Source organism: Octopus bimaculoides, chromosome 1, assembly GCF_046866305.1.
Source record: "Octopus bimaculoides isolate indiv1 chromosome 1, ASM4686630v1, whole genome shotgun sequence".
Taxonomy (NCBI): domain Eukaryota; kingdom Metazoa; phylum Mollusca; class Cephalopoda; order Octopoda; family Octopodidae; genus Octopus; species Octopus bimaculoides.
The window spans coordinates 110,174,969-110,199,812 of record NC_142928.1 but is presented as its reverse complement, the minus strand read 5'-3'; the positions used below and the strand labels follow the sequence as shown (position 1 = coordinate 110,199,812).

Below are 24,844 nucleotides of genomic sequence, written 5' to 3'. Positions count from 1 at the left end.
CAGACTAATAACATACTTTTTAAATAGATATTAAACTTGAGGTGATTGTGAATTCTTTCTTGCTACCTAGGTTATTATTATTTATTATTCACTTAGATCCTCTTTTAAAATATTTTTAATTGTGATCTCTATTAATAAACAATATTTCCTCTTTAGCCTTTGTCATCAAACTCTGATCTGTACATTTATAAACAATATTCCCACTTTTAGCCTTTTCTATTTTAAACCAGTCAATCACGAGAAGTGTTGAACTCATTTCAGCATCATTCTTCCTACTATTCCAATTAAAAAAAGATTTACTTCAACTTTACAAAACCAAGAAAGTTTCAGTGCTTCCTCAGAACCCAAAGAGAATTTATTAATTGCATGCAATCTCAAAATATTTAATGTTTTCCTTAACTGACGTTACATAAGTATTATAAAGAACAATTTTAATGAAAATTGGGTTAGTGTGAACCCCTATCCTTTGTTAGAAGGTTAAATATTTTGTGTGTGTATATATATATATGTGTGTGTGTGTGTATATATATATATATATATATATATATATATATATATATATATAATGGCTAGCAATCAACTTTTTTTTTCTTTTTCTAAATCATTGCCTTGTCTTATACTATAATTCTTCTCACATCTAAAATGCTTGATTGGAATATTAAATTGCCCCTAGTTCTTGAATGTTACTTCAAAGATTTCACTAATCCACTGCCTATTGATATATAAGACGTTGTCCTGTAATTTGTATTGTCTGCAATTTTTCCATATATTTAGGAGCCTGGTCTTGTTTCAAATTTCATCTATGTTAAATGATACTCATGGAAGATCTAAATATAACAATATATCAAAGATATTTTACTTAATCTTTTTGGTTTATTAATTTGTTAAAATAGAATTTCAAAAAAAAAAAAAATTAAATACAGTTTTAGATATTACAGTTATCTAAAATGGTTCAACTTTTTGATATTGTTTAACCCCTAGAACCCGAAATGCCAGTGCACTGGCACTACACTAAGGCTGTATATTCCCAAAATGCTGGTCTACTGGCACTCCACATGTCTTCATTTTGTTACACGCTATAAAAATAGCCACTTGAGTCACATAGCAACCAATTAGTGAGTGTGTTATTTTGGGTCTTCAGCATACATATTCTAGTGTGGATTCCTTATTTAGTGCTTGAATTTTGCTGAAAATGTCTTCAAAATGTGTCAGTGCTGAAGAAGCACTAGCTCAGATTCTAATTGATGATGAGGAGGATTTAGATGAGTCTGATTACGGTAACAAAAGTGTTTTTGAGAAAGAGACTAGCGAAGAATTGCCCAGTGATTCTGATAGTGATCACGGTAAACTTGTACCTAATGTAGACAATGCTGCAGTGCATGCCCAAATATCCCAGGCTAATACGAGATGGGGTGTTGTGGTGAGCACGGTAGAGGCTTGATGGCAGTAGTAAACATGAATATTTTTGTTCCCTGGAGACGAGATATGGCTGGTTTTATAGCATGACAGTTTAGTCCTAACTACCCCACAGGCCCAAAGGATATTCCACCTCATATAAATGGAGAAAGTAGCTCCTTGGATTTCCTTTCCCTATTTTGGGACGATGTGCTTTGGGACATTTTGGTTAGAGAAAGTAATAAGAAGGCTGCACATGTCAAGGCTGCTAAGTCCAATATGCTACAAAAAAAAATGGTATGACACAACAGTAAAAGAGATGATGGCCTTCTTTGGTTGTAGGGTTGCCATAGAGATGTTAGTTCATAAGGATAGATATGATCAGTACTGGTGTACAAAAGGTAGCTTTTTGACATCAACTCCAGGATTTGGGCAGGTCATGGTAAGGGACAGGTTTTAGCTATATGGTCAAAGTTATATTGTGTTGATGAGGATGATCCTAATGTAAATAAGAAAGATAAAATATACAAGCCACAGCTAATTATTTATTATATCTTGCCATGGTTTCATAAACATTTTGTGCTTGAATGTGAGCTATCTTTAGATGAAGACATGATTCCAACCAAAAACGCCTTATCCATCAAAGACAAACCCATCCATTGGGGCTTGAAGTCATTCTTGCTAACAGACAGTGCAAATGGTTACATTGTGAATGCTGAAGTGTACACTGGAAGGAGACTGGATGCTTGAGCAGTTGATAATTTGGATGTCGTAGGGAATCTCGTAGTGCAAATGATGGAGTGGGTATCAGGCCCAGAACTATTCATGGACAGATTTTATACATCAGTTGAGCTTGCAGAATATTTATTGGATAAAGGCATAGGATTATGTGGACCAGCTTTGATCAACAGAAACTCTTTCCCAAGTGTCTCAAAAGAACTAACATGTAAATTCAAAAAGAGGAATCAATGGTTCTGTTCAGTGGGAATGTTGCAGCAATGGTATGGATGAACAAACGCCCCATATATTTTGTTTTGTACCTATCCCCTGTCCGATAGCAGTGAAGAGTTACAATAACTTCATAGGAGGAAGAGACAAAAACAACTAAATGACATGCCTGCAAAAATGTTGATGCCATTACAAACGACCATGCCAATTAGTGATGAAGTTCTTTATGTGGATATCATATAATGCCTGTTTTGCAGGAATTTTACAAACCTCATGTCCAGCCCAACAAAAGAACCTTCACGTTCCATGTTTTCTTGCATAAGCTTTGTCATGAACTAATTGGTGATGTGAGAGTCAGTACCCCAAGCAAGACATGATCATCCAGCAACTGCAGAGGATTGTTTGGTTGACATTGGATTGCATGAGGTGGAACAAGCTGAACATGCATCCACAAACAGTTGTTGTGCTGAAATATAGAAATGGAGAAATATAGGCAGGCTAGGGGAGCAAATCCTAATGCTCAGTATAAGGACTTGCCAAAACAAAGACTATTTTCTGGTGTAACCACTGCAAAGTTTTCCTCTGTATTGGGAAACCAGGATCAAACTGCTGGCATGATTGGCACAACAAAGTGCAGTGTTGGAGGTAAATTAGTGAAAAAAGACTTGAACATATTGTATTTTATCATTTTTCTCTATTTTGTACCCTTGTGTTGTGAACCAAGCATGTCTTTCAGCATGTATCCTAAAATTAAAACTTTTCAGTGAAATTCGCTGAGAGCTTAGGGTGGTGCATTCAATTCCTGTGGGTGGTTTGGATTCGAAGGGTTAAAGAAATATCTTATGTAATTATTTATTTTCATCTATATTTATTCCTCAACTAATAACGTTTACTTGTACAAAACATGTAATTTAATTACACACAACCTTAAACATTTGTCAAAGAAATCCATATGGCTAACAGTTCCTACTGGTGGATGGCTGTATGTTGTTAATAAGATACAGTTTAGCAGAAAATACAGAATTGAGTATGTTCAGCATTTGTGTATATGGGTGTGTGTTTTATACATGCAAATCACTTGACCTTACAATTTCCTTTACCATAAACGAAAGGGTTAAACAGTTCCTGATTGCTAATTCTTTATTTCTATGCTATGGATTTTAATCTGCTATTTATCTGAAATGACTTCAAAGACCAAATAATGATTACCTGTTTGGTAGAATGGGGAGTGAAAACAATTTTCAGCTTAATCAACAACTTAATGAAGATGTATTTCCATTAATCAAAACTCTACTTAATTTCCTTGATTACTTAATTGTAAAATTGTGTTACAATGTTTACATTTATTTCAGCAATCTTATTTAGGCACTTACTGGACCTAATTATTCTTAGCTTTGGTAGCAGACTACATTAAATAGCAAAAACAATCAACTTTTAACAACTGACATTCAGTTATGATTTCTTATTTTGAATTTTTTTTTTCTTCCAAACAATGGATCGGAAACCAAATGCATTATCACTGAGCTATGGCAGCTTTTTATGCCACAGTAAAAGGGTTTTTTTTTTCTAACATATTAAGGGGAAAACAGATCAACCACAGTGGGATTTGAGCTGAAAAAGGCTGTAGCTGAATATCACAGATGTCAGACATGCTAACAGTTTTGCCAATCCACTACAACAATAACAAGAATAAAATATAAATTATATCTGTAAACAAAACTACAACTGGCAAAATAACCGAATAATGAGCTGTATAAAATAAAAAATACATGTGTATTTATTTTCAAGTTAAATTTAGAAATACCTGCCTCTCCTCCTTAATACATCTTTAACAAATATTCCCTCCTATTTCAAGGGACCCTTAGACTCTTTTTGTTTGTTAATGTTTTGTCCCTGTAATTGCTTTGTTCTAACATTTCAATATTAATACCCTTCAGTGATTTCATAACAAACAGCCTAATAAGTGAGAACAATAGACTAGCTTCAAGCTTTTGTTATTGCATATTGAAAGCAGCAATAGTTGCTGCTTGATCACTTACACATAGCTACTTTGTATATCTAGTTATATTGGAGGACATCTTGTATTTTGGCCTTCTCAGTGTTTTTTCTCTATTATACATTATTGTATTCTTAAAAATTAAAAAAAAACAATATTGTTATTGAATTTCCACTGAATATTATGTGTGTCTGCATATAATTTTTTAATTTGTACTCCATATCTATTTTGCACACAATATTGTGTGTGTGTGTGTGTGTGTGTGTGTGTATAGATATATATACCCATACACACTGTGTGTGTGTTTAGATAATTTTTTATAGAAATACTTATGCAGATTTGATTTTTGGACCTTATGGAACCATTGCAAATGAGAAGTGGAAATTGACTAAGCTCTTAAGTGGAGATTGACTAAGCTCTTAAGTGGAGATACTGCTACCATCTTAACTTGAAATAAATTCACCTTATAATGATTTATCTACTAAATAACATTGCCAGTGATTTTTATATAGGTTTTATCAGTGAGAAGGTGTACTGGCTATGCATTATATAATATTCAGATTTTGAGCCCTGCATATGTTTAGATTGCCAACTCTTTAAGTATTTTTCCTAAATTGTTGGAAAATGTTTACCAATCAGTGAAATTGCAGCTTATTTTTCATCTAGAGTGATAGGGCGGTACAATCTTGCTCTAAATACCACATGTAGTTCTTTGAAATGTCACAAAAATCACACAATACTTGACCATCTCTGTATCTAACAAGTGTAGGCTCAAAGATATGCAGTGGGAAAATGCAAGAGAAGTTGCACCTGAATGTATTAGGACAGCATCTGAATAGCTAAAGTATCAGTTAATGTATCTTGAAATAAAGACAGACAATATCAGCATGGACTTATGGGAAGATGATTCATAGTGAATGAGCATCCATAAGTTGTTAGCGTATTTTCCAAAAAGACAGCTGTAATGTTTAAAAGAAAAACAAGCAAGAAGATAACTAAAAATGTTTCTGATCTTTCAATAATGCAAGATGCAAAACTTGAAGGTAATGATGATTTTTATATCAGCTAGTATACTTAGATATTATTTTTAGTTTTATTTTGCACTACATTGGTTTCTTTTCTTTTACAGGATGTTTATGACTAAAGGTATATAATAATGGAGATAGAAGACTTGTCCCAGTTACCTGAGACTTACCTCAATGGTTGGGACCGACATCACAGCCTTTCTTTGGCAACTACAAAAGGGTTACGTAATCCGCCTGGAGAAAATAACTGTTTCTTGAACAGTGCTGTACAGGTAAGTTTACATATTTAGGACGTTTTGTCTCACTTGAAATTGGAATGTTCTTAAGATTTCCTAGTGTTTTTCAAGAATTTGATAAGAGGAATAAAACAAATAGCTTAATGTTAAATGTACTCCTCTGAACAGAGAGAATAGTATGGAATGTTTTAAAGACATCAATCTTAAGTTTTACACATACCAATACTATGGAGGTAATCAATTTCATAGACAATAATTGTGCCATATTCTGGAAAAAGTTCAGCCTAAAATGTTAATTATCTTTCCTACATGTTGTTATGGTACACCAACACACCCCACTTGAGGCATTTCATTGAATTGACTTCTATTGAAGAAGACTACCCTCTGTATTTATCTCGAGGTCCCCTCCCTCTTCAAGGTAAAATTCAAGACAATAGATAGATTACAATATATATATGTGTGTGTGTAGTAAAAATTCTTAAGCCTCTTCTTTCCCCTCCTCTCTATTCATAATGTGTATTTAAATATATCAATGAGACCAAACTGTCACAGTTATCCCATCAACTGTAAGTAAGTTAGTTGTAATGATGTACTTCTGACATCTCATTGCAGGTCAGACCTCTTCTGTTCACTTATGTATTTGGGAAATCCTGCCCTTCACATATCCCAAATAGGAAATTACTTGAATATCTATTTTCATTGATGCACTCTGATGCTGTAACAGCTGCACCTCATGCATCAAATGTTTTAACTTCTATTATTTCATAGTCAGTTATTTTACTAGTACAGCTATATTTCTACACTTAAGAGAGGTGTATATATATATATATATATATGTATGTATATATATATATATATATATATATATATATATATATATCTGTAAAAATATCTTTCCAATTTTTTTAAATGAAATTTTGATCCAATATGTCATTAGAAACAGTTGACAACAACAAACAGATTTATTTCTCTTCCTGCATAATGGATGATGTCATTTAGTTTCCATTTCTCTTTGAATTTCTTGACTTGAAAAGAAGGGCTGAAACATGTTCAAACATGAAATCTCTCTGAGTTGCAGTTATGACTGCAATCCCTACTGCATCCTTCTTCCTTTATTGGACCTTACTAATATGATGATCAGGCAGTCAAATGTTCTTCTATTCTACATTATTACTATATGATTTCCACCAGTTTTACTCCTTCTTTTGTTGTGTTCAGTATTGATTCTTACCACATGTAATCAGTCGACTGTGTATTTAGTTATTGATAACTGCTGACTCCTGTGGGCTTTGTATGAATTTTTAAAGGTTTGTAACAATTAGATGGCAGTATTACATGTGAGAGTTTCAATAGGTCTGTTGGTTTCTGTTAATCAAGTTATTTTTATAATCTCTCATTATTCATGTCATTATTTTGTTTCACTACGTCTTTTTTTTTTGCTAGATGTTTTTTTCATTTCCCAACTGCCTTCTCTACATTCATCTTGTAACTTATTCTATCCACTATGTCCATTTCTTTTCCCATCTTGCTTTTTAAAATTTTCAAACTTATCTTTGTATTTTTGATCTCTTTGATATGTCATCTCTTTGTCCTCCTTCCTTCCTTTTTCTTCCCATTCCTTTTGTTTCCTTTATTCATTGCCAGTCTCCTCCTATTTAGTTGCAGTTTTATCAGATTTGATTTTACCTGTCTTTATCTTCCTTCTATTAGGTAATTATAACAATATCCCTTTCTACTAAAGGCACAAGGTCTGAAATTTGATGAGAGAAGACTAGTTGATTACATCAACTCTAGTGTTTCAGTGGTATTTAATTTATCATCCCTGAAAGGATGAAAGGCAAAATCAACCCTGGTGGAATTTGAACTCAGAATGTAGCAATGGATGAAATACTGTTAAGCATTTCATCCAGTGTGCTAACAATTCTGCTAGCTTGCTGCCTTATGTAATAATAATAATAATCTGCTGAATTCAATTTACTGTACTCTAGCACCGAAATTGTATCCAAGCAAGAAACTAATAATTAAAATAGGGGAGCCACTACTGTACTTTGGTTTTAAATCCTTGCTGTAGCTATTTCATTTCACTTTTATCAATTTCATATCAAGATCTAAGGCCTTGTTGTACCTATTAAATAAATCAATACCAACAGTTGTATTGCCTGTCTTACAAAATTATCCTTGATAAATGGGGTGTGATAGCTCTCTTTTATGTTCTTTTCTCATTTACTTGTTTAAACCCAGGTAAACCCTAAATTCAGCTGACCTATGATAAAAGGTGTTGAACTCTGATTAGTTCATCTTTGTTTCAGGTTGGGATGTATCAGTGCTACTTTTGTCACTATAATTTTTTTTTAAAAGAGTCTTGTGATTCGAGCAAGTTACATTTATGTTATTTGAATTTAGTTTGAGGAAAAGGTCAGTGCCCATATCATTTGCAAGCTTTCCAGACAAGTGTGGTTGATGTTTAGCTTTAACAGGTTGTTGACCTATAAGAAGGGAAGAGACTTCCTGAGGGTTGTGGCTTTGTAGTAGGAAGGATTAAGTAAAAAAAGTGTTGTGGGTATGAAGAGACAGTGTAGAGAAGTGGTAAGTATCAGGTGGGCTTCAGCATGTATGAGGGGGTACCCAAAAGTAACAGGAAATGTTCTCTGTGGGACAAGCCTGTTGTAGTTCAGGCTTCTGCTGCCAGAAACTACTTGATGCAACCCTCAGGCTTCAGTCTGCTGACTGGCAGCACTGTTTGGAGTCATACTGCCATGTGGTGCATCCTTGTTTTGCAGTGCTTCTTCCCTGTTCATCAATTTTTGCGATGTTTAAAAGGAAGGAACAGCATGCTTCCATGAAATTCTCTTTTTTTACTGGGGAAAATGGTGGCTGAAACAGTTGTCATGACTCAAACAGCTTACAAGGATGCTGCCATGAGCAAAACACAAGTTTATGAGTGGTGTTCATGCTTTAGGAATGGTTACTTGTCATTCGAAGACCAACCTCATTCAGAGCCACTGTTGACTTCCTGAACGAATGAAAACATCACGAACAATTGATGAACTTGTTGATATGACTGGTGTGTCCTGGAGTTCCTGCCAACAAATTTTGAATGAGGAGTTGCAAATGAAAAGAGTTGCTGCAAAATTTGTACCTCACTTGCTCACAGAAGATCAAAAGCAGTCATGACTGAATGAGTGTCGTGAACTGAAAGAACAGTTGGAAGTTGATCCAGACCTTTTTTTGAAGGTCATCACTGGTGACAAAAGCTAGTGCTATGGCTATGACCCAGAAATGAAACAGCAATCAAGTCAATAGAAGCATTCAATGTCACCATGCACCCCCAAAAGTGTATCAAATGAAGTCCAATGTCAAGATGATGCTGATTTGTTTCACTGGTGTGAAAGGAATTGTCCACACAGAATTTGTTCCTCCTGGACAACCAGACATTTAACTTGGCAGTTCTGAAGCATTTTCAGGACACAGACGAATATGCCCCAACCTGTGGAGAGTGGCGGTTTCATGATGACAATGCGCCTGCACACACCGCTTTGAGTGTGAGACAGTTTTTGACCAAAAATGGCATGACTCCCACTTATCCACCCTCCCCATTCACCTGATCTTGCTTCTTGCGACTTTTTTTTTGTTTCCCCTGAATGAAAAAAGTCCTTAAAGGAAAATGTTTTGTAGATGTGGAGGAGGTGAAAGAAAAAATAGACATTAAAAGGTATCACTTCATAAGAGCTCAAGGACTGCTTTGAACAGTGGAAAACGCATCTGGACTGATGCATTACTTTAAATGGAGAGTACTTTGAAGGTGTTAAAAGTGTAAACATGTAAAACTAAGCGATTAAAATAACATTGCAGAATCCTTTGAGAAGCACAAATCTTATGTCATAACTCTAGGGCTTCATAAAAGTAAACTAACAACAAATAGTGAAAGAAATAGATATTTGTGAGTGGTTAGCTTAATCAAAGCCATTGTGTGCATTATAATTTGTAATATTCTCTTTTGCATTGAACCTGAACTGCCTTGAGCACCCTTTCTTCTAGGAGGGGATTTAGATTGCTTCATTGTCATAACCTCTTAGATGAAACTCGGCTAATTCTATTTCACACGTCAGATACAAGTTATTTCTCTTGGGAACCTTATAACTTGTATATTTTACATAAAGATGTGTAGCTTAATATTTTCTTTTATTTTTAGTTTGTGCTAATTTTTATGTATTTATTTTGTTTTGTGAACTTGCCACATAGGAATTGAATTTAATGTACATATAAAGATATTTAAAGGGATTCTCACTATGAAACTGTTGAAGATGTTGAATTTGCCATACAAGTAGCAAACTGAATGATTCTATTTGCTAACACACTCCTTGTCTACAAATTTATGCCTGAATGCTGATTTCAGACATCACTTTTTATTAGTATTTATAAATGTATATATGGCAGTAGACTGAGTTCAAATCCTATTGGGTTAACTTTTATCTTTATTTATTTTTTTTTTTTGAGTGTTATTCAAATTCTGAGGTTCATTGATTCAGTAATATTAGAAATAATTATAAATATTAGTATTAAATGCATGGGACAAAATGCATTTATACTGAGTTCAAGTTTCACTAAAATCAATTGTCTTTCATCCTTGATTACTGGGGGGGGGGGTCAATGTAATTGACTTGCCCCCTTCCCTTAAAATTGGTGGCTTTGCACCAAAATCTGAAACAATTATTACCTCTGCCTTAGTGAAGGCGGAAGTATTGTTTTCAGTCGTGTTTATTTGTCTGTGGATAAGATATCAAGAACTGCTGGGTAGCTTCAGATGAAACTTTCAGGCATGTTTGATCTCATGACTGGCACAAACTGATTAGATTTTGGGATCAATCCAGTACTGTACAAGGATTCTGGATTATTTATTATATTTACTTTACATGATTGCAATCTTATGTTGACTTCCAAGCCTTTCTCATATATCTCCCTTTAGGCTATTTCCAAAGTTTTATTTTCATTTCTCTATTATTAATTTTACATGCATCTCTTAGTAGGAACTGATGGATAAAGAAATCAAACTACATAAACAAACAACAGCAAAACCGTTCAGAAATTAAATAACACTAACATTTTTATAATATATAATACATATTAACACTTTACAGTATACTTACATACATACATCTATACATAGATCTAACACAACAGGAATACTAAAGGATGCTAGAATTTAAGAGACAAGAAAACAAAAATGTCTCATGCTATTCATTTAAAAATTCCTGAGTAGAACTTATTATTATTACCTCTGCCTTTGAAACTATTTTGAATAGTGAATTTGTTAACTTTGGCTTGTATTAGATAAGGATAAACTATTTATTACTGTTGCTAAATTTTCTACAGCTACCATGACAACCATTGGGATCGATCAGGTACCGGACAAGGATTCTGGATTATTTTTCTGTTTTTTTACTTAATTTTTGAGAGCGGTTGGGTTCATTTTTAGTATTCTCGTTGGTGAGAGCAGTCAAGTTAATTTCAGATATTCTCATTTCAAAAATCATCTCTGGCTAATCGTTGGTGTTGCCTTGGCAGAGGTTTGCGCTCTGTGAGTGCTCTTGTTATTATTGATTTCAGATAGAATATAAGCCAAATTATTTAAATAATTCAAGATGAAATTAACCTCTTGATTGTTGTACTTTTAGTTAATGAGAATAGGTCAAATGTGTCAGTCCTTGCTGGCAATGAATAATAGCTGCGAAGTAGCTTTAATAGATCATAATGTTAGAAACACTATTGAGTCATTGAAGTATCATTAATTAACTGAACACCTGACATTTTATATCATTGCTAGTACTATGTCGTTACATAAGACATTTTCTGTAGTTCAGTTAATCCACTTGTGATTATGTTTTTTTGTTTAACCATAAGTTAATCCTGATTCACCAAAAAACATGATCAAAGGCATTCCAGCTATGAGCTTTCTGTCTTTTTTCTCATGATGTGGTATATCTAGAACTACATTATCCTTTGTCTTTTTTGGTGATAGGAAGAGCATTAATCCATAGAAAAGTTAGGAAGGGCATCCAACTGTAAAAAACCGGGCCAAATTAGATTGGAACCTGGTGCACCTCTCCTGCTTACCAGTTTCAGTCAAACCGTCTAACCCATGCCAGTATGGAAAGCAGATGCTAAATGATGATGATTATAAAGTAGAAATATTACTTCACAAACTTATCTTCAAATCTTAAATGTAACACTAAAAACTGCTCATACAAGAAATGCAAAGACAACTGTGATAGCATGAAATTAAAAGGAATATTGATTTATCCTTCATTTGTATAAAAAGAAGTAAATAATATAAAATCTATAGGTTGAGTCATAAACAGCTTTGAGAAAAAAACAATTTCTGTTGTTTGGACTAAGTCCTTTAAGCATGCGTTCTCTAAGAATCCAATAAAGAATGTTCGCCTTGAATTGCAAAATCGGCAGATTCTGTTTTTCTGAACAGTTGGATGTGGAATATGATTAGCTAAATGTTAACCAATGGTAATGTCCAGACATATTAACATAATAGCACATGTAAAGAACCTAAATGTGCAGTCTTTTATTTTTTTCTTTATTTTATTTTCTTTATTTTTATACCTTTTAACCCCACATACACACATAACCATATACAGTATATCAAATGTAAAAGGTCTTTATTGTTGATTATATGCATTTTCTCTTGGTTGTGAAGCCAATCTCCCAAAGCTACTTAGTAACTTTCAAAGAGTGACAATACATTTTAGGTATAGTATGTGCCAAATATTGCTTTGATAACTGATATTTCCCTCATGAGTGAAGTGACTCTATTTCAGTTGTCTCTAGTTCAATATCATATTTAACATTTTAGATTTATGGAGTACCTTTTTCTTAATGCTTGATAAGTTACCTCAATCAATTCAGTACTAATTCTGCTTGAGTAGCATTTACTTGTTCATTGTATTTTCTCTGATTAAATTTATTCAGTATGCCATTACATAGTCTATTTTCATAAAAATATTATTTCTTTTTACAGCACAGTCCATTGGGTACCATCAAAAAGGATGACCCATTTTTAGAGCATAACTTACACTACTCACTTCATTAAAATGATCCATCAAGAGTGATGAAAAAAAAAATAGGAAGATGCAGTCTATTTTCAATGGTAGACATGCAACACAGACTGTTTTACAGAACAGCTTGTAGATTTCACAGATTTTAGTTTGAATTTCACCAGCCTTGTCTTTATTGTCTATCTTTTCAGAACATAACCTGTACAGTCAGACATATACTTGAGATAAATACAATAATATAAAATCTAAAAAAAAATATTGGCTTTCTTGTGTAGAAAACTAATGGTTTATTTTGGTATGGAACTTTGCCTGAACTACTTATAGATCTTCTTGAAGTAAATTGGTATTGTTGGAATATAAGTTGAAGATAATTTACCTGTTTCAGAGAATGGTCAGCTCAAAATCAAGCCATTCAATTCATCATCAAATAAAAACAAAGGGAATTCAAGTTCATAAATGATGACCTGTTTCACACTAACAGCACAATTAAATCCACCTCAACAGAAGAAACTAACTGTTGCCAGGAAATGCATTCAACTATAGCACTCATTTCAATCAACCATGCATAACTTTCACTGTATACTATGAGTACATTTTTAGAAACTAAACCTTTAATAAGTAAATTAATATTACTTAATAAAAAAAAAATTTTCATGTTAAAAGGAACTTAATGATTTAGCTGTTTTTATTTTTTTAAGCTTTAATTCACCTTAAAAGCAAAGAAGCTCACAGTTGTTTTTCTCCTTCTTTCCATTGTTTAAGATTAACTCCAGCTTCCATTTAGAGACTCTAGTTAGTTATCTACCTTCATATTAGTTACTGTCCATTTGCTGTTAAGTTGTTAGTTGAGGTTGCATCTAACAGGACAACTTAACTGTAGGGGATAATGGTGGGAATATGTCATTATGTCTTTCTTACATTGTCTCAATAGTAACCAACTACCAACTGTTTTATGTATTCTCTAACCCTACTTCTGCAACAGCTGCTATTGTTATTGTGGTGTGTTTTGCCTCCTTACTCCTTACTCTTTAGTATCCCCTCCACCCATTTCTGTGTTGGAAAACTAGACAGTAATAATGAAGAAACAAACTCCACATTTCATATCTACTTTATCATAGATGCTGTCCATCGTGTTCTGCAGGTAAACCTAGTCATTGTTTTCTTTGTTTCATTTAAATAACAGAATGAAGCAGATCTCTCTCTCTCTCTCTCTCTCTCTCTCTCTTTCTCTCTCTCTCTCTCTCTCTCTCTCTCTTTCTCTCTCTCTCTCTCTCTTTCTCTCTCTCTCTCTCTCTCTCTCTCTCTCAACATCAATTAAATATGGAAGTTGATTAATTTATTAGTCACACAATTAAAATTGTTTCAGTGATTTTAATTTACTCAATTGATAGTTTCCTGCATAAACATATTGTTGTAACCTTTACTTACAATTCTGTTTAAAAGATACCCATTGATAACGACAATATGTGTGTCTGTGAGTGTATAAATGTATTTCTCTAACTGCTTCTATTTTTCCACAGGTATTCTGGCATCTTGATGTATTTCGACGTAGTTTTAAGAACTATAATGGACATGTGTGTATGGGAAATTCCTGCATTTTTTGTAATTTGAAGGTAATCTATCTTTATATATTCTACATTTGATATGCTTATTATTCTATGCTTAAATGTTTTCTGTGTTTTACACTCTGTCTGTCTGTTTCAGCGTCAGACATAATATAATGCCTTGCAGTATTTAGTTACAGCCCTTAACTTTCTGATTTCAAATCTTGTCTTGGTTAACTTTCCCTTTTGATCCTTCTGGGGGTCAATAAACTGTAGTACCAGCCATGTTGTCAATATAATTGACTGTTTTCTCCCTCAAATTTCCAAATATATATATTCTACAAATTACTATATGTTGTTGTTGAGTAACCCACGAACCAGTGTAATGGATTAAATATTAATGAAGTAACCACAGGTTTCAACAGTCCGTAACTATAAATATGAGGTATGTAATATATCAGATAGCATTCAACTTGTGGTTATTTCAGTTGTTCAAGATTGCAAGTTTGTGGTCATTCATTTTAAAATAATTAGGTATTTATTGATATATTTGTTTGTTGTTTAGAGCAGATGTTGAAATTCTTCAAATGTAGAATTATGTAGGTTATATTGCTTGTATTGGGCAGTTTTCAAAAACTAAATGGTTAAGATGATAAAACTCTAAATAAATGTCGTTATAGGTATAAATATACCATAAACAAGTATTAAAAATGGAGGAGAAAAAGATGTTGAATCAATATTAGATTTAATACAAAATTGAATTCAATACATATGCACGTTTCAAAAGACAATACAAATATGTAAGAAAAAAATTATAATCATAGTAATTATAATTAAATTTATGCATTACCATTCTCATCAATGTGAGGAATTTTTGGAAGGACATCAAAAAAAGGTTTAATGAAATAAAATAAAATAAAATAAGATAAATAAGGGAGAATACAGATGGGGTAATAGGGAAAATCAGGTATTTAGAAACAAGTTGTAAAATGAGAAAATACCAATAATAATAATAGTGAGAGAGATGAAAGAGAAAAAGATAGACATGTGTATGCAAGTCTATATGTGCAATAAACTATAACTTAAAAATAAGAATCTAATGGATTTGTTTTAAGAAATAGTAATAGGTCGAGATGAAGTGTAATGTAAACAAGGCCACGTATGTATAGTAGAATATAATGCAACAGGTACACTAGCAGAAGAAAACCATAGAGAGTTATACATGTTAATATTGGAAAACAAAAAAATATATTACAAGAGGCTAAAGGTGATAGGCAAGACTATGTTTGAAAAAGTTGCAATATTTAAGTAAAAATGTACATACAAGCAAAGAAGAAACCAAAGAGAACTTAACCCTTTAATGTTCAGATTAATCTGTTAGATGTAATACTTTTTTCACTCAAATTGTTTTGAATTAATCGTACATTATCTTACAGCTTTGAAGTTTCGATGGTGTTATAGTTTATTCTTAGAATGTCATTGTAGGTCAGGTGTGAGGGGCTAGATATGGCCAGTTTGAATGTAAATCATGTAGGATATTTGGGCCGGATATGGCCGGCTTAAACACCAAAGGGTTAAAGGAAAAGCAACAATCACAGACAGGACCAGTTGGTGTATTCAAGAGAGTTACCTTACTTAAAAACTAGCCCGGGGTAGGGGAGACAATAAAAAAAGAATAGGAACAAAAACGAATATATGAAGGAGAAAATTATTATAAATTTACAAGTGTTAGAAAGAACGTATACACTTAACACCATGCCAACCTTCCTTCATTGAACACTAAACTCAGCTTGCGAAGACCTGTTGGGGCAAGTGAGATCGAAACTGAACCAAATTCGATGACTGGCACCCGTGCCAGTGGAGCGCTAACAGCACCATCCGAGCAGGATCACTGCCAGAGCAGCAGTCTTGCTTCTGTGCTGGTGGCACATAAAAAGCACCATTTGAGTGCAATCATTTCCAGCTTCGCCTTACTGGCACTTGTGCCGGTGGCATGTGAACAAAACATTGGACTGACTCCTGTGCAGGTGGCACGTAAAAAAACACCATTTGAGTGTGGCCATTGCCAGTACCACCGGACTCGCCCTCATGCCAGTGGCACATAAAAAGCACCCACTACACTCTCGGAGTGGTTGGCGTTAAGAAGGGCATCCAGCTGTAGAAACTCTGCCAGATCAGATGGGAGTCTGGTGCAGCCATCTGGTTCGTCAGTCCCCAGTCAAATTGTCCAACCCATGCTAGCATGGAAAGCGGACGTTAAATGATGATATAGTCATACATATATACATACACACATACACAACATGCACACACACACACACACACACACACACACACACACACACACATAAAACGTGCATACACTCACACATAGACATACAAGGGTGCAAGTGTAAGGGAGGATACAAGTAAAATAATAAAGGAGTATGTATTCACATAAGACGTACGTATATATATATATATATATATATATATTTATATATATACACACATACATGTACACACACACACATACATACATACATATATATATATACATACACATATATAAATATATACATACACATACATAAAACATAAACATGCATGCAACCTATATAATGAAACCTAGAGAGATCATTGTTGTAATAGTAGCTTTATATACATATTTCATTTTACAATTACCTTTAACCTCACAGGTGTTAGGGTTTCTACAGTTACAATTGTTACTAATATTAGACATACTATTGTTATGTGTATGTGTGTTGATAGAGGTAGAGTTTGTGTGAGTATGGCAATCATTGGTAGAAGATACAGAGCTATTTGAATAATTGGGGTTAGTATTAGTAGTAAAGGTTTAGTTTTCTATTGGTAAAGGAAGAAATAATCCTAAATAAGTCAGGAGAAACAGAAAAGCCCAATCTAGTCATTCTGTTATTGAATATCCCAGCATATCTAAATTTACTAAAATTTGATTTACTAATAGAACAAATAGACTTTATAAAATTAGACTTCAAATGTTTAGCAAAAGGAAATATAATACAAATTATGTTACTATTGTGTTATTGGTATGGTAGTTTTTGTTAGAATGGTCACCCATTTGAATAAATGGTATAGGTTTCTTTTTCTCGTATTGACACCATCACTAACATTACTTATCTTATTATTATTGTTATTATTATTATTACTACCATCATTATTATTAAAGAAATATTGAACATCATTAAAGTTGGTTATATAGTTGTGTGGGGAATTAAGAGTATGTGAAGAAATATGAAATTTTTTAATGGAAGAACTTTTTCATGTTACTATTTCCGGCTATGTTAATGTTTTTCTCATAATGACTGTCTGTGACATTACAATTGTTTATCTTATTAGAAATATTGGTATTGGTAAAATCTGGTTAGTAAAAGTCTTGTTATTTGGTCCATAGTTGTTAAAAATTTTTTTACCAGAGTAAGCACATAAATGCGAAACAAGGTAGAAAAAATAGTACTCGAAAACCAGAGGTAGAGTAATATGCTTTATTACTCTATAACAGTTTTTGTGAGATTTTTGCTGCTTTTTAATAAAGTGTGTGTGTGTGTGTATATATATATATATATATATATATATATATATATCTGTGTGTATGTGTCTTTCATTTGTTTCTATGCAAGCTTATACCAAAGCATATTTTTTCTTGGATGTCTGGTTGCAAACTTCCTATACTATATAAGCTGACTCAAAATTCTTACTTCAAATCTCAACAATTGATTTCATTTTTCATCACTAAAATAATTACTAATAAAATATTAAACTTAATTATTTCATTATATACTTTCACTACAAATATATTATACTGATTTAGCTGCCTACAGTGTTTCTCTACAAATTGTACTGAACTGATTTGATTAACTGTATCCTTCCCTAACAGAAGTTTCCCTGGTACATAAGCAAAAGAAAAAAGTGTTTGGATAAGAATGCAGTTACAAGTTAATATTTCACTACATAGTGTTGTATTAAAAAACCTTGTTTAAAGTTTCACATCTACTCAATTATTATTGTAGGATAGTTTTTTCCTGACAGGTCTGTTAAAAAATATATAAACAATGATAAAGTTTCTGTTAAAAGATAAGTTTATCTCATTACAGGTCATCTTCACACAACTTCGGTATAGTGACAAAAGTTCACTGCATCCAAATGCACTGAGACGAGCATTGGCTGAGGCTTTTGTTGACCAACACCGCTTTCAGCTTGGCCATATGGATGATGCTGCAGAATGTTTTGTAAGTCTACAGAATGCTTCTTTGGTATTCTTACTGTTCATATCCAATTACAATTATATGTTTATACCAAAGAGTTATACAATTAATTCCACTTGTCTTAGATACTGAGGGAAAGACATCAGTTCTTTTTCATAAAATTGGTACAGGAAACTTTTCCTATCTTGGAATATTTGCACTTAATTTGTTTAATGAGATAGAGTAGTCAGAACCAAACACCAGCTTTATAAACCGGTGTGAATCTAAAAATGAAAATTTTTCTGTTTTATTATAAAACAAAGAAACTATTATTTTATGTTTGGCTTGTCTTGTTATTAAGGTTAATAATTATTATTTCTGTTAATATTGTCTGTGAAATGGCAAGTGACAAAAAGTATTGGGAGCTTATTGGTCATGTGCTGAAAGATTTCCTGACATTCTTCATCTTTCTGGAGAAGACCGTAATAAACCATTGTGTCTTTCTCTTTAAGGTTGTAAATATATTTGTCTTCCACTTATTGCTATATGTAATATTTTGCTTGTTACACAAACCCAGTCAGTTCTGAAACAGACTTGCATTATGGAAGTAGCTGTTGCAAGTTATCAGATGACTTGATTAGGGTGAAACTGAGATTTGATCAATATTCTAGTTGGTCTTTATCATGGTATATATTGTTCTGCAATTTATTTACCATAATGTCCCTCATTTTAATTACAGTCAAGGATTCTAAAAAAGATTTGTGTAGTTTGAGCTGGTTTAAGTAACTATACAGCTCTTTCATTAAATCCACTATTGTTGAGAGATACACTGATTTTAATGTAGTTTAAATGGTTGTACCATACAAACTATTTTCTCTTCAGTGCATCATAATTTTGGCAACATATTTGCATTGTATCTATTTTATACCTGTAGGAAAACATTCTCCGAAGGATCCATTTCCATATTGCTAATGGCTACAGTGAAGATCAGTGCACAGCAACACATTGTCTGACACATCGTAAATTTGCTCTAACTGTTTCAGATCAGGTAATACAAAGCATATACATGTCTCTCTCTTTCTCTGTCTCTCTCTCTCTCTCTCTCTCTCTCTCTCTCTCTCATATGCACTTATAAGCATACATATACACACTTGCACTTGTTTTTATCTGCTGATTGTCATTGATATATGGTACAGAATGTTTGTTTATAACTGATAAGTGTTTATTAATATCAACATTTGTCTTTCACTCATCCCTCTCTTTATCATTCATACACACACAACACTCAATTCAGTGATGCTGATCAATTTAATACTATTTTTTTTCTTTTGATTAAATTTGGTTAACTTTTCAGTCATTCCTTAAAAAACAAAAAGAAAGACAATACATATATCCAATATCCTATTCTCTTTCAGGTGCAATGTGTGTGTGGTGCTAGTTCTAAACCTTTAGTTTTCTCTGAAATAGTTCACTATGTGTCTGTTGCAGCTCTGGTGTAAGTATATTTTTCTGTTTTCTCAGTCTGAATATAAAACCTAGTGATTTCATATCAAGGAAATAGAGGGTTTTTTTTCTTTTTTTCTTCTTCATATATGGAGTAAGGCAAGCACGTAGTATCTGAAATAGAAGACACCTAGCATATTTGTTGCTAAGTAAAAGTAATGTGTTACACTTCATAGATTACTAGTGATATTAACATAACCAATTCACCTTTACTAATATTAAAACATGGACACAGTATATCTTTTCACTTCCTTTATAACTACACATCGTGATAAATATAATCTGCATATTTGGTTATTTTGTATCAACTTATTTATGGATGCATAATTTGCATTTCAGTGGTGAAGACATTTAAAGCTGTAAAAGTGAACTTTTCTAGCACTGCTGTCTCATCCACCATGGCTGAAGATGTAATGTGATATAGATCCTTGAGCTGAGAAAGTAAATGCTATTGCTGATGTTCATGATAATCATACTTTATATATATCTCATTTTCGCCCATATCAATTCAATCTTAGGTTTTGTGCTGGTAACATGTTAAGCACACTTGATCTCCATCTAAACAATAGTTGATAATATAAAATTTTTGGCCAGATTTCAAGCAAACTGTGTTACTAGAAATACCAACAAATTTACTAACAAAACCAACACTGGATGCACTGTTGCTGCAAATGTAAGGAGTGGGGCAAGCAGTGTAGAAGTGTTACAGTTTGTCATTTAAACCAACAGATATTGTATTGATAATTTTTTTTGTGTGTGTTTTTTACAGAAACCAAGCAAATAAGATAATTGAAAGTGGATGCAAAGTTACATCAGATAAATTTGGTCTTTTACTTCGAAATGCCTGTAGTGTTGGTGATGTCCGTGATTGTCCTGTGAGTATTTTAAAATTTTGCTTTATAATTAGCATTTTTATGAAAGTATGTTTAAGAGCACCATTCATCTAGCCAAGAGGAGAGGGCAGTGGTTCATATCTCATTACTAGTAGTGAAATGTTTTCATAACCTAAGTACTTGAAATGAGGAATTAATACAGATATGTGAATTAACCAATGTGAGTTGCAGCATCATTGTAGTGTAATTCCCAATAGAAAGTTACTTTTGATAATTCAGTATTATATCCAGGAAGGGAGTTATTTCTCATCACTATCATTTTAATGTCCACTTTTCCATGCTTGCATGTGTTGAATGAACTTTGTCAAGGCAGATTTTCTGTAGCCAGATACACTTCTTGTCACCAGCCTTTACTTGTTTCCATATAAGGTAATATTTCCCCATGGCCAGACATGTTTTAACGGAAGATTGGACATGATCAACAATGCTTGTATTACAGCTATTTCCTGATATCCTGACAAGCAGAAAATAATACACACACATACAAAAGGCGGTGCTCCAGCATGGCTACAGTCAAATGACTGAAACAAGTAGAAGAATACACAAACATGCATGCAGGCTTTCTTTCACTCTCCAGCTACCAAATACACTCACAAGGTTGTAGTTGGCCTGGGAATATAGTAGGGGATGCTAATCCCAGTGGGATTAAACCCAGAACCATGTGGTAAGGAAGCAAACTTCTTAACCACCTACACTTATGTAAAACTATGTTAACTTTAACTACTTCAACAATTTAGATTTCCAGTTGACTTAGAAAACTCAGAACAGTTATTACTTTCACATAGCTCATAATTTGCTTTGTTTACATATTGGTTCTACATATTTACAGAAATCATGTGGCAGAAAGGTCAATATACGAAGAACTTTACATAATCAACCTGATGTTGGTGAGTTATCAAGTTTTATATTTTATAGCCTTGTCAAAACTTTTGTTACAGACATATTATGGAATACTAGCAGAGATACCTGGCGTTGCTCAGGAGTATAATGGTTTAGTTTATATATATATATATATATATATATATATATTACAGTTATGTTGAACAAGTGATACGGGAAAGTGCAACATTGACGACAAAACATTTGTGGAGTAAATGATGGTCTAATTCGACTAGGTGACATGTAATACATCTGTTTGAAGGATTCCAGGCCCTAACCTGTCATGGAAAATTGAGAGTGGGGGAAGGAGGATATGTAATTTTTTTAACCTACTGAAAAGCTGCCAGTGGATATACTCGCCTCTGAGGTGGTCAGTGCTGCATCTAACACAGCCCATCGTATGGTTGACAGTCAAATGGATGGAGGTGCTGTGGAGATATTGTACTTAGAAGGGTACATTCTGGAAATGGGCTGTAATGGGAGATGGCAATGGGGAAGTGAACTGCTGAAATGTTGCAGAAGGTGAAGAGTTAACATTGGATTGCTGGTGTGGTTGTAGAATAAGAAACATAATGTGAGCCTATGTAGTAATGAATTACTTGTAAAAACAAGGTATAATGGCTTACCGTGTGGTATGTATATGATATGCCTGTATTTTTGTATTTAGTGTAAATTAATGAAATATAAGCAAATGAACGGAATATAAGCACATGTATGGAACTGCTAATTTAACGGTAAATGCCACAATAATTATTAGAAAGAGGCAAAGAATTATATATATATGTATATATATATAGAATAAATTTTGTTAATATAAGGGTAAATATATAGTTTTGAATACCTTGCAACTGCTGCAATAATTATTAAGTAGTAATGGAACAGTAAATGTGTATTTTTATATATACCTTGGACCCTCATTGTTTTTTTGTTTTTTTCAAGAGTTTCACCTCTAGCACTCACAAACATACATTCAGGCATGTCAGTCGTCACATATGTATGTGTAGATGTGTGTTTAATAATTTATGTAATGCGGAAACACACACAGTCACAGACACACACACACTCATACACTCACAGACAAATATACACTCATATACAAAATGTTACGTCGTTGTGGTATAAACTGTTCCTGACATACACTCACATCCATATACTAAGATAGCCACACAGAGACATTCATTCACGCATGTCACTTGTTATATATGTATGTGTAGACGTGTGTGTTTAATAATGTACCTAATGCAGAAAGACACTATGAGACTTATACACACTCATACACTTACATATATACACTCATAGACAGATACACAGTCATATACAAAATGTGATGTTGTTGTGGTATAAAATGTCCTGTTGACAATAGAAAGATTATCTCTATGAAATGTTATATTGTTTTAATGGAAATGAAAATAAAATTTCGCATTGACATTGGCCAGCCCTCACATACATATAGTAAAATAGACACACAGACATACATTCATGCATGTCAGTTGTCACATGTATGTGTAGATGTGTGTGTGTTTAATAATGTACCTAACGCGGAGAGACACATGTACTGGGACGTATACATACTTACATACACTCATAGACAGATACAGTCATATACAAAATGTGATGTCATTGTCATTGTGGTATAAAATGTCCTGTTGACAAATAGAAAGATTATCTGTATCAAATGTTATATTGTCTTAATCAAAATGAAAATTAAATTTCATATTGACACTGACTATCCCTTGCATCCATATAATGTATTTAATAACGTACTTAATGCGGAAAGACACACACTGTGAGACATATACACACTCATACACTTACATACATTCAGAGACATAGTCATATACAAAATGTGACGTCATTGTGGTTAGAATTAAAAGTAGTATAAAAGTGAAACAAAATATCACATTACAATATAGATCTTATTCTTTCACTTTTCTTCTTTGACTTTTGATATGTAATACCGAATCAGTGCCAATGTTGCATTGCTTTAATCCAAATGACAAAAAAAAAATTACATGTTGACATTCAAGAGGTCTGATAGTATTACCATGTAAAATTTGATTTGATTTGGTTGAGCCGTTTGAGAATGCATTGGGAACAGAGACAGAGTGACAAAAGATTTTATATGTGTGTGTGTGTGTGTGTGTGTGTGTATAGATGACTAAGAGAAATCTTAGTTGATAAATAAAAAGCAAAACAAAAAAAATGCCATCATTGATTACCTAAGATCTGAATTAATAGTAAAGACTGTCTGTGGTGACAAAGTTGATGTCATCTTACTGGCCAAACAGTCAGTGGTTTATATCCCATCACAAATATTGTACTTTGATTTTGGCCAATACACCTTATGCTTTTGTTGCTCTAGTAACCTGTATTTTGCTGACTTCCCAATATTAAACTCAAGTATCTATTAGCAGAGATGGGGACTGAAACAGCCAAACCACATTTTTTTCTAAAGCAGAACCATTCTCTACTCTTAAACTTGATTGCAATATCTAATTTACAGATAACTAAATCATAGATGGTGGTAGCCTGGAGGCTAAATAGAGCTGGTAACATTGAAATACTAAAAAAAGATTTTTTTTACTCTCTTTTCAATTTATTTTTTATTATCTTCAATTAAGAGCACTTTAAAGTGCAGCTTAGGCTAAGAAATTTTTCTTAATTCATTTGTCTTAATTCACTTGCAATTACGTCAATTTGTGTATACTTAATATATGTTTTTATATACATCTCATTGGCAATCAAATGAAATATGTATACCTGATTGCCTATCTTCATATATCTCTCTGTCCCTTGTCTCTGTTTATGCATGTTGCAGCCTGTTTATCCATGTCTGGTTATTCATATCTTTCCAGCTGTAGCTTTGTATCTATCAGTGACTGTCTAGCTAATCCAACCATAGATATAGTTTATAACAATCTTGCTTTGAAACTAAAAGATGTAGACAACTGGTGATGAGTAATTTGATCCATTTACCACCTTTGCATGGATAAAATTGGTTATTGATTGATGGTTATATGATTTATATATACATATATATATATATATATATATATGTATATATATATATATGTATATATATGTATATATAAAAGTAATGAGAAATACATAAGCAGTATTGCTTATATATTGCAAGCTTTCTATAACATCTGTTGA

At 33.0% G+C, this 24,844-nt stretch overlaps 1 protein-coding gene across 3 annotated transcripts in view; it reads left to right on the top strand.

The window, feature by feature from the left end:
- The window catches only part of LOC106868481 (uncharacterized), a 72,056-nt gene that overhangs the window by 22,512 nt on the left and 24,700 nt on the right, over positions 1-24,844 (top strand). For all 3 annotated transcript variants that reach the window (XM_014913768.3, XM_089356093.1, XM_014913767.3), the window contains exons 2-8: positions 5,469-5,636; positions 14,188-14,280; positions 18,324-18,458; positions 19,348-19,461; positions 19,829-19,908; positions 20,686-20,791; positions 21,639-21,696. In XM_014913768.3, the coding sequence (XP_014769254.1) occupies positions 5,496-5,636; positions 14,188-14,280; positions 18,324-18,458; positions 19,348-19,461; positions 19,829-19,908; positions 20,686-20,791; positions 21,639-21,696 (727 nt within the window). In that variant the 5' untranslated portion in view covers positions 5,469-5,495. The remainder of the gene's footprint in view (positions 1-5,468; positions 5,637-14,187; positions 14,281-18,323; positions 18,459-19,347; positions 19,462-19,828; positions 19,909-20,685; positions 20,792-21,638; positions 21,697-24,844) is intronic.